This window comes from Notechis scutatus, chromosome 1, assembly GCF_049901735.1.
Source record: "Notechis scutatus isolate UNSWTSFEM ecotype Mainland chromosome 1, rNotScu1.2, whole genome shotgun sequence".
NCBI lineage: Eukaryota > Metazoa > Chordata > Lepidosauria > Squamata > Elapidae > Notechis > Notechis scutatus.
The window spans coordinates 128,269,485-128,286,451 of record NC_142009.1 but is presented as its reverse complement, the minus strand read 5'-3'; the positions used below and the strand labels follow the sequence as shown (position 1 = coordinate 128,286,451).

Here is a 16,967-nt window from a genome sequence, read left to right as displayed (position 1 = left end):
AGTCAGTTTGCTGAATGCTACTTCATTTTTCCTTTTGAAAGTTAAGTTGTGGCTTATTTATTCCTGTAATTATCAAAAAGGGGAAAATGTTCATCAGTAATTGGTGGTGTGTAAGGTGGGGGTGGGGGGAGGAGGAAGGAATTTCTCACGTAAAAATACAAGTATTAAATATCAGATGAGTTACAACGCTGCATTGGGTCCATGAAAGTGTCAATATATTAAAACACAAGCACAGGTATCAAGAATGATTTAATGATTAAACACAAAACATAACAATAGCAGGTATTTCTGACAAGCTAAGGTTTTTTTTTTATTTTTAGCACACACATATTTAGACAGCATATTTTGTTTGAATGGTAAAGCTGCTGTATGAAATATGTCAAAAACTTTGCAAATCAATACCTAGAAACCAAGACATGTACATATAAGTTTTGAGAACATTAAACGCACACACACACACACACACACTTAGAGGCACACACACAAAGTAAATCAGTGCTGTCCCATTCAGAAACAGGAAAGGAAAGGATCGGGGGAGGGAGGGATTGATCGAAGAAGAAACAAATCAAATATGCAAAGCTGATAAAGAGAAATAATTAGTTTCAAACATTAGCTGAGCAAGAACATGGTAAACTCATATCTGTATAAATATAAAATCATAAAACTCTTTAATATATAAATTTGGATGGACAAGGACAGAGGGAATGGCTTGATACAAAGTACAGGTTAGCATGTTAATAGATTAAAACACTACCATTCTACACAGTATATTTCTTTACAGATACCTGCCTATCAACCAACACTGTATATATCTCTGTGTGGTTACAACAGAGATTTCAACAAGCATTTCCGAAATAAATGTCCAACGACACAAGGAACTGGAGAAGAAATGAAGGAAACAAACCTCATTTTGTTCCAAGAATTTTTCATATAACTATATAGTCTGACATGAACTAAAGCAACACTCTGAAAAGGCAAAAACTGGAAAACATTTACTAGAGGCACATTTCTAAAGTCAATGAGTTGGATCCAGGAGTTGCTTGTGTGAATGGAAGGATTCCTATTTGCACTGGGGCAGATCCCCTGTTTTGCAGAAAAGTTTCCCTTAAACAGATGTAGCCTTCTCTGCTCTACACTATTCATTCTCAAGTAAACTCCAGCTTCAATACTGCAGAGGAAGTTGGGGGGAGAGTGAGAAGTCAGGGTTCATCCCAAAGTTTTCTTAAATTGCAATTACAACCAATTGGCAAAAACTAGGAAAAACAGGGCAAACGCTAAATTTGGCCAGGAATAGCTTTGAAGTACGGTTGAAACGACGCCATGAGAATATGCTGCTCAACACCTGCCATTTTCAGAGATCTGCTTCACAACTGAATCCCTTTCCTTGGCTCGCCATGGCCCAACCTGAAGACTCTCATTTCTATGGTTTTTCAAGTGAGGGAAAGACACGGCGATGAAACGGGAAAAGAATGAGCTGTGCGCCTTCCTGAAGGGGAAAAGGAGAACCCTACAGCTGGTTTCACCTCAGATGTCGCCGGTCGTTTTTGAAAAGAAACAGCAACTCTTTTCAGGATGCAACACTGTAAATGTTTGGTGGGAGAGAGGTAGCAGGCTAGCCTCCCTAGACACTGCCAAAGCAAATGCACAGTTTCCATGGTTTATTAAAAGTTAATGGAGAGACAAAAATTACTTTTAAAAGGTGAACCGCTGCAAGACTTGTTAAAAGAAAACAAGAAGAGCAAGTCCAACTAAATGGCTGTGTTGTTGTTTTTTTTTAAAGCACTGGTGTCATTTCAAACCGAGCATATATAGAAGCACGAGCGCCTTTGAGCGTGTCCGCACATCATAAACAGCCTACTGTGTCTCTTTTGATTTCTGGAAGGAATTAAACGTTGCACCTTGGCTGAAGGAGAGGCCTCCCTCAAATCGGGATGCACAACATACTGCGCTTGTGTGGAGGGTTTGCAGGGGGATTGCTCTCCATTCCAGGGGTTACCACTTGTATGGTAGATAGACATTTTTATATGCTAGACCTGAAGACAGCCATTTGTGAAAAGGGTCAATTAAGGAGACTGTATCGCCGATTTGGAAATACAATCTCTCCACAGGAAATGAGGCTGTATGCTTGAACGTGTGGGGAGATCCACATGTATGCATGTATGTGAACTTTTCATCAGTGACCCTGTGCTTCTCCTTTGGGTATCCGTACCAGGGCACAAAATGCCATTTGAGAAGCTGCCCTCTTAGAAATGAAACAGTTCCATACATTTTCAAACTGGTAATTAGATTTTAGGCCCTGCTTTTATTTTGATTTAAGGCATGTGTGTTTTAAACTACTGGAAAGAAAAAAGAGCTGAATTTTGTCATATAAATTACAGTAACATGCACTATCTACAGTTAAAAATATGAGTCTGAATTACACTTTTGGAATCGTGAATCCTAATTCAGCACCTATTATATCAACTAGTAAGGCAACAGCAGTGTCTGTCATACTACAATACTTCCTTCCACATTTTATGCTTCAGTCTATGATCATCCAGGATTATCAACGTCATCAACTTTAGTTTATGGATAGTTTCTAGGATGTTTTGCACTGGTTAAATCCTACATAAATCAACACTATTCTAGGCAGGAATAGTTACAGTAGCTGTCAAGAGTTATCAGTGCACAACACATATTGTGCTTACAATCAGATTTTGTTGTTGTTGTTGCCTGGGATATCAGAATAGTTTTTCAGTTTGGTCTTCAATCCATTCTTTGTTTTATTTGCTTCACATTGTTCCCAAAAGAAGAAAAGCTATTTGTGTGCCCGTTCATAGCAGCTGCAGACCCATTCTGATATTCTTTCCTTCTGGAGGCTGCTTTTTTGTTGTAAGTCTTTAAAAAAAAAAACAACCACACAAACACAGAGAGACAGGTCAGTAATAGCTTTTGCCACAGTACCAAAGAGAAGGGGAAAATCAGGGTGTTTTTTTTTAATTACATGAGTGCTTTCCTCTACTCAGACTGTCTTAAGGGGCAGAGTCTGATTTTTTTTTATCAGAATTAAAGTTTTCTCAAACTACAGTCTCCCTTACAGGAATGAAAAATAAACTATAGTTTATTGTAAAACATGAACGGAACGTTCTCTTCATACAGGCTATGGGTAGGGAGATGCTCATTCAATTCTTCTAATTTCAGGAGACGCAAAGGTGCTCCTCACTATATTCAAGATGTTATCTCATCCTCCTAAATTTGGGACACAGAACCAGGATAAGTTGAAAACAACTTAAGACCCCCACCAAAATAACAACTGGGACGGACGGACGGACGACACAAACCAACCATGCAACACTTACTTTAAAAGTTTCATTTAATTAGTTCGCTATATAATCTTTTAGAACAATATTTAGTGCATTCTATAGCAGGAGTCCCCAATTCCTGGGCCATGAGCTGCTTAGAACCGGGCTGCGGAAAGGGCGGGTGAGCACACACACGCATTCCCACTTGTGCGAGCAAGCTGGTGAGCATGTGTGTGCTCCAACTGCACAGTGCCCACCACTCGTGCAAATGGAGCTGCACTTTGTGCATGCTTGCTCTCAAACTGTGCGAAACCATCCCTTCTTCACACACACACACCCCGCCAGTCTACAAAGCTGGAAAGCAGAGGTGGTATTCAGCAGGTTCTGACCAGTTCTTGAGAACCGGTAGCAGAAATTTTGAGTAGTTTGGAGAACCGGTAGCGGAAATTTTGAGTACTTTGGAATACCACCTCTGATTGACCTTGGCCCTGCCCCTATCTATTCTTTGCCTCCCAAGTCTCAGCTGATCAGCTGGGTCTTTTTTTGTTGCTCTGTACAGGAGAATGGAGCTGGAAAGCAGGTTAGTGGGGTGGGGAGGGAATAGAGATTTTGCAGTATCCTTCCCCTGCCACACCCACCAAGCCACACCCACAGAAGTGGCAGTAAAAAAATTTGGGGACATAAAAATAGCCCTGCCTATAAATTCTTAAAGCAACTGTGTGCTTTCCCAGTATGATCCTGAAACTGGAAGAAGACATATCTGCCTTAAAGATCGATAGATAAATGCAGTACTGATAAAATAAAATACTCTCCCATATTAGGATCCAACTGTCCGCAAATTGAAGAAACAGACTGGTGATGACCATCCCACTCCCATTCTTCTGGGAAATACCTGACTTAACTTACCTGGACATAGAAATTTGTGAAAAGGATAATCAAGGAGATCATATAACCAATTTGGAAGTATAACCATCCCATAGGGAACCGACAAGGCCAAACGACCCCACAGCTTGTCTGGATGATTGTCAGAACAAACTGAACCTGTTGGGTAAGAGGAGAAAATGGTTATTTAAAGAAATAAATACCATGTTGTGGCAGCCAAACAGAGCAGGAATCAATCACAATCATCATCACTCATTTCTTATGCTCTTGTTAAGATCTGCACCACAACTTCCAGTCATTCCTTAAGGAAAATGGGGTGGCAACTCCATTCCAAAAAGATCAGGCTAACTAGGAGATAAGATACTTCTGACGTTCGATTAAACTCAAAATCTAGTGTGTAAAAACATGAAGCGAGGTTACCCAAAAAAGATAAAAGTTGATGTTGTGCAAATGAGCTTAAAGATATCTTGTCATGAGTCTCAAGGTATCATTTTGAGATTGAAACTGAGTGTCTGCCTTCAGGAGTGAGATTAGCATGGCAACAAGTTGGCTGGTCGTAATTCCACTTAAAGGCCAGAAACAATGAACATGTTGAAAGTGGCCAACTTGACAGTGCCCTCATCAAGATCCTTGTGTTTATTTTGCAGCACAGGTAGTCCCTGATTTACAACCATTCATTTAGTGACAGTTACACAAGCACTAGAAAAAAAGAGAGACTTATGACTATTTTCACAATTACGACCTTTGCAGCAATCCCCATGGTCACATGATCAAAATTCAGACACTTGTCAACTGGCACGTATTTATGATGACTGCAGTGTCACCTGATCACCTTTTGCCAGCTTCTGACAAGCGAAGTCAGTGGGGGAGCCAGAATCCCTTACAATTGTGTTGCTAACTTAACTATAGGGATTCACTTAAACTCTACGGCAGGAAAAGTTGTAAAACGGGCCAAAATCCACTTAAAAGGTGCCTGACTTAGCAGCAGGAAGTTTGGGCTCGATTGTGGCTGTAAGTTGAGGACTACCTGTATATCAAATGGAGCTCTTCAGTTGTCCATGCCTTTGTACGTATACTAAAGGGTGAGGCATATACTGGAGCTTCTGCACCTGTTAAAAATTGCTGTGAAAAATCAAAGAATAGGGCAGCCTACTGAACTTTTCCTCAAGCTATTCCCGGAGCTACTGAACTTCCTGGAGTTATGCAGGTTATTATCAGGTCATGCAATGAATTTGGGTGTGTTCACATTTAATACAATATGCAAATACAGCCCACAGTTGAGCTTAAGATAAACAGCTTTAACTATAATCAGAAACCGGAAATTTTAGTTAGCATGCAACTGTGGCCACATGAGTTAAGATGTCACACAAACGTATAAATGTTTGGTTCTTCCCAAAAAGAACTTGCTCCTATCTGTTCAAAAAAGCAAACTACTACTCACCAGCTGCCCCTGAGTGATGTATTTCTTCCACCAGAGATATGGACGCATAGATGGGATAGCAGATAGTCCATAGTAGGAATACATGAGGACATGAATAAAGCTGTTAAGAGTGGCACCAAAATACGCTACAGGTGGTAAGGAGAGGGGGAAATGCAATTATGAAAGGCATTGTTTTAAAAGATACACTAAATCAATTATAAAGTTAATATTTTACAAACCTTTAAAACTTCAAGATTAGAATAAAATTAAACCTTGGAAACACTAAAGAAAGGTCATTTAATGTCATCTCTGAATCTGAACTGGTTGTAATTATAACTTGTTAATTATAAGAGGTTTCTCCCACTTAAGATTGTGGTTTCCAGGGAGCGGCTACAAATTGTAATGGAACACTGACTTTGTTTACAAGCCATTATTTAGCCATACACATCAACATTTATTACAATCAGTAGTCAATCTACATAACAATGGAGATCGAAGACACATCTATTTACATCATATTTTGCATCTAAGCAGCTACCAGAGGTGAACTTTGAATGCACAGTGACTGTTTCCTCACCTCTCTCATTTGCTAGCCTGGTGCAAATAGATGCAGTTATTTGATGTGAGCTGGTTGCATCTGATGCTAGCAGTATGGGAGCCTCCACACTGCATGAACATCTAAGTATCTCTAAGTGTGACATTGAAGTATAGCTGCTACAGCATGGAAAAGCTTTTTGATAGCTCCTGCCTAGCGTTGTTTTTGATAATCTCGATATCTACTCCCAATTGTAACTCAGAACATCTAAGCACAGTGCAAGTTGGCGGGGGACAAACATTTGGCAAAATACAGAGCTGAAAAAAAAGACAAAGAAGTAGCAAACAAGGACAAAAGCTAGCTATTGTGAAGGAGTTTAACCTTTAATCAATCAGCCTCAACTTTGAGTTTTACCGAATTAATGACAAGCGTGATAAGCCTTATAAACAATTAGAAATAAAACCTCTTCAATTTGGTGAGTGAACAGAATACATATCCAGGTAGTCCCCGACCTATAACCATTCATTTAGTGACCATCTGAAGTTACAATGGCAGTGCAAACATTGACTTATGACGGTTTTTTTTATACTTATGACCATTGCAATTTCCCCGTGGTCATGTGATCAAAATTTGGGCACTGGACAACTAGCTCCTATTTATGATGGTTGTGCTATCCCGGAGTGATGTGATTAACCTTTTCCAACCTTCTGACAAACAATACAATATTATACGCACACAGTCAATCTCCCTTCCTGAATCACAAGAATACTTACAGTGGCCACAAGGCACCCAGTTCATAACAAACCACCAAATATTCAACATAGTTGTATGGTGGTAGACATGAAGAATGGTGATTTGGTGGTTATTTTTCCGTAATATAAAGAAGAAAGTATCCATAAATTCGATGAACTTTGAGAAGTAATACCACCAGAGGACCCGTATAATCTGGGAAGAGGAGAAATGGTTCAGATGATTTGATCCACAGATACATGTAAAATAAAACTTTGGGGTATATTCTCTGCCTCAAAGGAAGATCTTAGTTGGACAAGAACCTAGTGGATCAGTGCTCCTTCTGATCCACTGTCTGTTACATTAGTGTTTCTCAACCTTGGCAACTTGAAGATCAGTGGACTTCAACTCCCAGAATTCTCCAGTCAGCAACACTGACTGGGGAATTCTGGGAGTTGAAGTCCACCAATCATCAAGTTGCCACGGTTGAGAAACACTGTAGACCGTGGCCTGATTCAACAGTGTTCTGGGCTTCCAAACACAGGACTATTTCACAACCAGGTGTTTAATCTTACACTGAAAGCTATTCAAAGGAAAGAGAGAGGTGGCTCTACTGTGTAGTCCAAACACTTTGGGCATGTCTGAAGTAGCTACCTGATTATAGGTATAAAAACGAAGCTGTGTCTAAAGCAAAAGACACTGTAATTTTATGCTAATTAAACTGTAGCTCAGGTGCATCAAAACTCACAAGGGAAATGTTTAATCCTCACATTGCTACAGAGATCCCTGAACAATCTGAGCAAACATGAGTTAAGGCTATTGTATTCCCTAAGCTTTTGCCCGGCTGGAGAGACTGAGATCCAGAGGAAGGTTGATTATGAAGGGAGAGAACTAGCTTTTGAGCAAGCTACAGGCAAGCATATTATGAAATAGCAAGCTAGACTGTTTCGGGAGCCCTTGTTGAAATCTGACTCAATTAAAACTAAGTTACAGGACAAAGAATCATTAGGCTGAAGGAATTTGCAAACAAATGAAAGAATTAGGCAAGAAGATTGACCTTCTCTTCCAACAATACAATGGGTATCTGAGGGAAGGGGATCTTTTTGGCTGAAACTCCAAAACAAAGAATGCAGTACAAGCTTTTAGGAAAAGCCTCAAGACTAATTTCTTTTCTTTGGCATTATCCAGGATTATGGATGTTTTAGGTTTAAAGATTCGGGGAATTTTGGAATTTCAGCAATTTTAAGGGATATCTGCTTTATTACTGTTACTAGCTTTCAGTAAGTTGTGATGTGTATTGCTTGCTCATTTCTTTCTAAGGTTACAAAATTAAGATAAATATATTCTGTAGGTTATCAAATCTATCACTGCATAAGAGATACTTGATATAACTTAATGTAGAGAATTAACCACTAGCTCCCTTCATTTTAATGTTTCAGAATATTTTTAAAAACGTTCCCTGACCACCACTCCTCTGAAGATTTCACAATCACTTTTCCCCCACTTAAGAGAAGTATTTCAATGGCTGGTTATGAAAAGAAAGAAATGGATGGGACTGAGTCGCAAACAACTGGAGAGTCTCAGATTAAGAGGTCAACCGTACACCATTTACAGAGTCTTGAAAAGCTTTTTATTCCTTTTGCATGCAATTATCCCAAGAGCCACAGTGGTATTTGGTTACCTACGAGTTCCAAAACTATTCAGTCATAAAACTGTCTTTTGAATATTACAACTCTCAGAAATATACCACATTTTTCTGTGTATAAGATGATACTTTTTCTTAAAAATATTTACCTAAAAATGGAGGGGTATCTTATATGGGGTGGGAGTGGGGTGACTGGTGAACCGCGGTTGCGAGACTGCCGATACCTTATCTCTGCAAACTAGCCTCACGAGTGAAACTTCCGATTGCAGAGACAAGCTAACAGGTTTCCTCCAATCATGAGCCTTATGTAACTGTTGTCAGCTGATGCTGCGGAGAGCGTGTAGCCAGTGTGACAGGGAGTGGTAATGTCGAAGCGTTCTAAGCCCATAAAAATGTCAGAAAACACACACACACACACACACAAATCCTGGTACCGGTAAGCAAATGTCTTACTTTGTAAAATAAATGCCTTCTATTTAATGTTTAAAATATTGATTGCTGAATTTTGGGTAAGAAAAGTGTGTGTGGGGGGGGTGCGTCCTATACACGGGGGCGTCTTATAGACAGAAAAATATGGTAGTTGTGACATTTGACATATTCCCCCTGTATGATACAGTACTCTGTTTGGAAGAAAGGCAGCATAGATGCTCAATTCAAATGTAATTAACCGAGTCAGATAATTCCTAGTAAATATTTTAACTTGGGAAGAAGATCTGAGCTGGTACTTCCTTGTTAGTGTGATTAAAAAAAAGGCCAGGTTGAGATACCTGGCTCCTCTACCGATACCGAGTGCATAATAGAAATGGGGAGTACAGAGAAATTATAGGATTTCTAAATTGTTTTGTGTCTAAAGCAAAAATTTGACATTTTTGGATTCGGATTGCAAATCAATCTAAAAATTCCTAAACAGCATTTTTGCAAATTTAAAAAAAAGGATACTGGTACTGAAATTTCAAAACAATATCTGCTGAAATAATCATATGTTGATCAGTTTATAACTGGGAAAGCACACGTTTGAATATTGCACAGATAATGGCTTATATCCAAGTTCCAATGGGGCCTGTTTTGATGTGCTCTTTTTAAAATGAGGTTAAAAAAAATAGCAGTACTCAGTGATTATCTACTGCCTCCAAAGAACCATTAGGAGCATATCAATGATATTTCTAAATGCCATATCAGATTAAAGGAGGCTTTAAAACCTCGCAAAATAAAGGCTAAACATTTCAAATAGATGAGCTTGGTCTATTGATTCCTGGAACTGCTATTTGAAATTGAAAGTCTAAAAATGTATTTTATTACAATTATTTTTAGCCTGACTTTTAGAATAGAGCCCTGTCAAGGAGACACGTAAAAAAAAATGATAGCATTAATGATAGCAATTACAAGCAAGACAGCAACCTCAAAATACAATTTAAGAAAAGTTCAAAATAAATGGAGAAGCAAAAAACAAGTTTAAACTTAAGAATGGAATGGATTCAGGGGTGAGGACTGGATGGAATGCATGAGCTCCCAATGGAAGTTCATCAGTCCTCAAGGAAAACTCAAGGAGGGTTGCTCAAACTTTCTGACCTATCTCTTCATCCTTAAAATAACCTTACACATACGGAAGACTGTCTTCTTTCAAGATATTAATCTACAAAAATCAGATAAATCAGAAGAGGAAATCAGAAGTGCATATTCCAAAGGAGAGCAAGATTTCCTAGAACAAATCATGTTGACAACACTTTCGAGATCTTAATTAGAATGTATTCCCCATTTCTGCAAAGCAGGCAAACTGTTATGAACTCCCTAATTTGGGAAAGGGGGAGACACTGGGGTGTTGCTCCTGTCTTTCATCTAATTTTATCAGATTAGGTAATGAGCAGTGCATTAGAGATTTTTTGCACCGTTTCCTAAAGGTGAATATGAGATATTTAACTCCCTGCCACTAGTTCCAAGTATTGTTCCATTTGAAGTGTTACATGGAAATACCTGTGTGTTTATCAAAAGTGTATCATGAAACACAAGGGCTGAAAATGAAGGATTAACACTTGAATTTCTAATGCACCTGCAGGTTTTCATGGATGATATTATGTTCAGGCAATATACTGTGAGCAAAGGCAAGTTTTAAAAAGGGACATTGCATTTTTAAAAGGATTATTTTGTTAACTGCAGATTTTACTTAATTAAGAGTTGCTGTTTGAGAATGTTTTGTTTGTAACCAAAATCTTTCTGGGTAATCCAGAAACATTCCACATTCTATTTCTTGTAGGAAAGAATTGGTTCCAATAATTGTGTTTTTGCTCTAAACACTTTTGCAGGTGAAGCATTGTTGTTTCAGGAAGGCCCAACTTCCATTCCTCACCCAGCCTTAAAACACTTAATAACCTATAAAGCCCTTCCATCCAAATCAGACTCAAATAGTTGTTAGGAAACTGGGCTGCTTAAAGCTATTTACTAATTGTAAATATTACTATTTACTACTGTTACAGTTTTACTTCAATAGTAACATTGTTCTTCAAAACAACTTACACAATATATTTTTAAAATAGAAAAGCTAATAAATTAAAGAAATCCTTAGTTTTAGAGTGTAGTACCACCCAAGTCATATTGCTTTTCAAGCAGCCAGTTCTGACTTCCTCCTCACCCCGTTAATTTATAAAAGCAAACCAAGCGAGGGTGGGGTGGTTTTTTTTTGCAGACTACTTTACCTCCTTCTCCAACATCAATCAACCAAGACATATTAGTAAATCGTTCCCATGCAAGAGCCACACACATCCACAATCCCAGTTGAACAAAGAGAAATCAAGTTATTGCTCAAGGCCTATTATGGGGCTACATTACTGCTAAAACCTCGATAGCTTGAACAATGAGAAATCTATAGACACCGTCTGCAAAATTTGTCTTCCAACTCTTTATCACAGGTCTTTATTTAGAGCAGGGGTGTCAAACTCATATTGTCATGGTAGCATCACATGACATATCAGGACTTCCCCACCTTCGCTAAGCTGGGATGGCCAGCGTGTGATGTATCTGGCCCGTGGGCCGTGAATTTGACAGGCCTGATTTAGAGATATTTGCATGAGGCGTTGCTTCCTTTTGCAAAGCATTAGCAGGCAACAGACATTAAAGGCTCAGTCGCCTTTTCTGACCGATGATTTCCATATAAAGTAGACTTCAGCCATGCTAACTAGAATTGGAGGAGGAGTGAATTCTCAGCACATTTGGAAAACACCAGGTTGGGAGGGCAGAGCTAGAAGAGTGTCCTTTGCAAACCAGCACGCTCACACCTGTAGGAACCCTCTTCTTCAAGAGGTAAAGTAAAGCAGCAGAATCAGTTTAGAAGGTTACCTTCAAATCAGCTTCACCTCCACTGTGCGTATCCTGACAGAAGAAATTGTATCCTCCTTCCCATACTCCCGTCACCAGCTAGAGCAAAACAAACATTTGGTCAATAGACAGTAGTAGGACCTGAATAGGTGCTTATAAGTGATACCATCAAATCATGAAAGGATCCAAATCGTATCCAAGACAACCCAGAAAAAGAAGAACTGGGGGTAGGACCTACCCCATGCAGTCCTCGAGTTATAACATTTCATTTGGTGACTGTTCAAAGTTACAACGGCAAGGAGAAAAGTGACTTATGACTGTTTTTACACAACCGTTACAACATCCCCATGGGTCATACGATTAAAATGCAGGCGCTTAGCAATTGATTCATATTTATGATGGTGTTCTGACCCAAACCCTTTTCCAATAAAACAAACACAAACCAAAGGGAACAGAAACCCTTTTAATGATTCTTACGAATCCCCGGTTAAAAGGCTGCTGCAAACTAATTAACTTTGATAAGCATGAGCCTTTCCAAAACTGTGCGAGGCTGCTAAGTATAACAGATAAGGTTACCTAGAAATATTTTACAACACAAGAGTCTTCCAATACCAATTAAGATACTGCAACGTCCACGAGGCTCGAGTTTCAAAATGTCTTTGCTTCCTGCAAAGAACGTCCAATTCACAGCTGGCTTTTATCTTCTTGGAGGGGCCATTACCTTGCAGCCTTACTCCCGAGACGCCTGTGCTGCTGCAGCTGCTCTTTCCTGCAAGCAGCCCTGCATGCCCGCGCACTTGGCACAGGCTCCTCGGGAACCTCCTCATCGCTGCTGCCAGCTCCCACAATCTCTGAAAGCAGCAGCCCACTCCCTAATGGTCCTGACCCCTCATCTGAGTCCTCGCTCTCAGCCGTCCGCACCTGCTGCCGGATAACCACAACAGATAGGGTCATCTGATCACCTTTTGCAACCTTCTGATGGGGTAGCCGGATTCACTTAACAACCATGTTACTAACTAAACAACTGCAGTGATTCACTTAACAACTGTGGCAAGAAAGGTCATAAAATGGGGCAAAATTCACAACAAATATTTTGCTTAGCAACATAAATTCTGGGCTCAATTGTGGTCAAAGACTACCTGTAAAGCAGGGAGATTCACCCTTTCTCTATCTTTCTGCCATATCTTCTTCTCTTTCCTTCTGAAGAGCAGTTGGAGGAAGGACAAATAATCCTTGCAAAGTCTGAACTGGTGCTCACAAAAACCTTTTGATATTACATGGAGGAAGGTTTGACCTGAGGGTCAAAGACAATCCCCACTCAAAGTGCTTTTAATATAGTTTGGAATTAAATAGGCTTTAGGATATTAAAGTTATTTAATATTAAAATATTCCATTTCTTATACTTAAGTCTTTCATGCTTCAGATGCCTTTGGTCAAACAGGTTCTGATGATTTCAAAATGTGGAAGATTACAACATTCTGATTTACCAAAAGAAAAGAAGAAACAGAAACACACCACAATTAATTCTCACCCTTTAAAACATGGAATTTGGTATGTTAATGTGATATATCTTATCTTTGAATAGAATGAGAGTTTATACTCCAATCTATTCTTTTGTTATGCTTCCCATTAACCTTCTCTTTTAGGTCTCTTGGCTGATGTGCACAGGAAACAATTATAATTTTAAATTGGACTAACCTCTATGTTCCCCAGCTAAGTTAATCATGAGCAAAAAAAAAAAAACCAAAATAAATTGCAGGTCAATATCAATGTTTCTATTGCTTTTTTTTAGAACTCTTCAAAAGGAGTCAAAATGATTAACCATAATATTTGAAGCAATTTACATTAAGAAGGCATAAACTTGCTTCTGTCTATTAACCTACATTTGTGAGATCAGGGGTTCCTAAATGTTCGGCCATCATACTTTCCTTTAGTATAGTATCAATGTACACACACTTCCCCTAAGAATCCAAACACCAGAATGAACACAAATGAACAAAGGAAACAATACCAATGAATTAGTGAAAGGTGGGCTTTATTGCAGCAATGTAACTAAAAGGTTCTTCATGCTTCTTCTAGACCCTATATGCACCTTCCCAAGAGTGATATATGTCAACCCTGAGGCCCCTACCTCGTGAGGCCCCAGACCCTTGTGGTCATAGGCCAAACCCATTATGAGGTGCAGCGAATCGATTCGAGGTGGCACAGGAGACAACTCCAATATTTAATCAAGTGGACGGGCTACCCCTTATCAGAGGCATCTTGGGTAAAGATAGGAACATCCAGGCCGATCGCCTTATAGCAAGATTCCATGCAGAAAATCCAACCAAGCTGGGGTGGGGTGTTGCAACCCTAAATTCTATGCCTGCAGTCAATTTATTTTTTGCTTTGTACAGGTCATCTTCAAGAAGTGAGGGGAGCCGAATGTCAACTCATAAAACATTCCTATGCCTGTTTTTGAGTTGCCATAAACAAAGGGGAGAAATCTGAAGGAGCATTACAGCAGTTTACAACCAGAACTACATTCTACCCTTATCTACAAAGATTGTAGCTAGGCTACCAGATCTTCTACCTGCAAAAATCCTTTATTGGAGAATGTGATTGATGACACCCAGCCCATAAATGTGCTTCATTGGAGAATCTGATTTATGATACACCCAGGGGGAAGGGGGGAAACAAGGTCACAGGTGACTGTAAATTATGTATGCCAGAGTTGGCTTCATTTAGGTTAATGCCGACATGTTGCTCCTAATAAATCTTTTAAATTTTTTTGAAGCTTGGCTTGAGGCTCATGATTTAATTAGGACAACTGCCGGAATCCTGACAGTATAGTTCAGAGTTCTTCAACTTTTCTAGCTTTGCTGACCAGTGGGGTGGTGGTGGTAGTAGTTCTGTGTGAGTGGTGGGTAAGTGTGTGCACAGCTCCATTTGTGCAAGTGATGGGCAAGTGTGCACGCACTGATTCACCCACTGCTCACACAACTGATGCACACCCCCCCCCACTTTGGGTGGCCTGGTTCTGGATAGCTCACCGTCATGTAGTGGGCTATGGCTGGGGGGTTGGGGACCCCTGGTATAGCTCACAGCTTATGAAACCTAGTTCTACATGTCTATGGAGTTTCTCAGTCATCCAGATTATGGTTGTCCCAAAGGTGTCTTTTTAAGAGGCAGCTGGACTTTCTTATTTTTCTTTGAAGACATTTCGCTTATCATCCAAGAAGCTTCTTCAGCTTCTTGGATGAGAAGCAAAATATCTTCAAAGAAAAAAAGCAGAAAGTCCAGTTGATTTGAAAGTTTCACTTAATTTGAACGGCATGGAGCCTGTCTTGTGTGATATAAGTCAGATTGCAAGTCTATGACAGGGAAGATCCATGGTCAAATCCCAATTAGCTATGATGCTCCTGGAATCACCTGACCTCATTCAGTCTTAAACTCCTCTACAAGTAATCCTTGTTTAACGACTGGTCATTTTACGAACATTCAAAATTATGATGGCTACAGAATGGGTGCTTTACAGCCTGTAACACCTCCACAGCCAACTTTAATGGTCACAGTGCACCCTTGCAGCCATATGACCTGATTTTACATGGAAGACCTTTATGACTCGTTGCATTCTGCACTCATGTGACTGCAATTTGCAGTGTTCTTTGCCAGTTCCCAAAAAACTACCCTTTCACATGGGCAAAAAAAACGCCCTTCAAATGAATGGTTTGTCTTAATGAATGCAAATCCTGCTAGGTTTTTAAAAAATATATACAATAGGTGCAAAACTTTTCTTTAGGAAGTATGAGATTTTAAGCTCTTCTGTTTTCCCTAACTCTTGGAGCGGAGGGGCACTGAGAACTGCATTGGAAACTTCAGATAACAAGAAAAACCCTGTATTAGTGTCCATCCCATTTCTCTGATAAAATCCTGCCTTAATGGAATCCACTCACTTTCTTTTCTATAAAATTTATTTATCCTACAGTTTTGACTGTCTTTCCCCAAAGATATGAGAAAAACCAAAGTATCTTACACAGATTTCCCATTTAGATATTCTTTAAGAGCAATGTAAACAAGTATAGAGACAACATCAAAGACTTTCTGTCCTATTTGTTGGGCGGGGGGAGTGGCCTAGAATTCCAATACAGAGTAGAGCATGCCACAAACCGGAGGATAACCGGAGGATATTGACGTTTTACCCTGTAAAAATACCAGCTATGCTCCAAATAGCATGGAAGTTCTGATTTGTTTATATCCAGACCCAAGCAGATTTCTGAATGTTGGCTGCACAAATAGCTGCTAAGCGTACCAATCCTGCAAGGGATCCCTTCCTGTTATCTGCTTAAACCCCACACTTAATTTTCTTTAAATACTCATAAATAGCATTTCAGTAGCCATCCCTTCTTAAAATGGCAAGTCTGTGGAGTCTATATACAAATAAAGATGAACACACGAACTATATGCTACGAGATAGTGGAAGTGTACAGCAAACATACAATTCATGTATAGCTTCTCTTTAATCTGAAGAATTGTCCTGTCTTGCAGGCTTAAATAAAAATCACCCTCCTTCTGCGAGGCCTGAGGCATAACTTTTTCCTTTCTTACCTCATAAAACATATAGAGGGACAAAAGAGTAAGTCCAATATTGTAGACCACTAGAACTCCCCTGGATGAAAACGGCTGTCGGTTCCGCATATACTTTGGTCCTAGCCATATAATTAATAAATATAAGACAGAGAAGAGAAAGGTAGGTCTGTAGTTCGTCAAGAGAAACCATCCTTTTACTCTGGGATCTGAAATAGAAAACAATTTTTATTACTATTATTTGTGCTTTGGGTCAGCAGGGATTTAACCCTAGAAAATAGCTGTCCATTCCGGATTCCAACACCTCCCTCTCTCATCTCTTTAGGAAAGCTTCAGTCATAGAAACTGAAGGAATAATAGCTGGTAAATACACAAAAAGGTCTTTTGTTCTTATTTATGCAACAACACTCCCCCTCTCATATGAAGTCTGATTTAACTGTGCTGTTGCTAAGGGAAGTACAACTAATTATGTTCTCTTTACTTTATAAAATGCTGTTCCCCGGAGGAGCACTTGATATGGCACTTTTCGTACTGTATTTGTTTCTAAAAACTTGATTCAAAGTACCTGCAAGCCCCTGCTGTTTTTTTATTTCTCCATTT

At 39.4% G+C, this 16,967-nt stretch overlaps 1 protein-coding gene across 2 annotated transcripts in view; it reads right to left on the bottom strand.

Annotated features, from left to right (window-relative positions):
• Positions 1-236: 236 nt before the first annotated feature.
• Positions 237-16,967, bottom strand: part of ELOVL5 (ELOVL fatty acid elongase 5) — a 60,999-nt gene continuing 44,268 nt past the window's right edge. For both annotated transcript variants that reach the window (XM_026665253.2, XM_026665252.2), the window contains exons 3-8: positions 16,389-16,576; positions 11,823-11,900; positions 6,892-7,063; positions 5,605-5,729; positions 4,188-4,322; positions 237-2,877 (exon numbers count right to left, since the gene is read on the bottom strand). In XM_026665253.2, the coding sequence (XP_026521038.1) occupies positions 2,746-2,877; positions 4,188-4,322; positions 5,605-5,729; positions 6,892-7,063; positions 11,823-11,900; positions 16,389-16,576 (830 nt within the window). In that variant the 3' untranslated portion in view covers positions 237-2,745. The remainder of the gene's footprint in view (positions 2,878-4,187; positions 4,323-5,604; positions 5,730-6,891; positions 7,064-11,822; positions 11,901-16,388; positions 16,577-16,967) is intronic.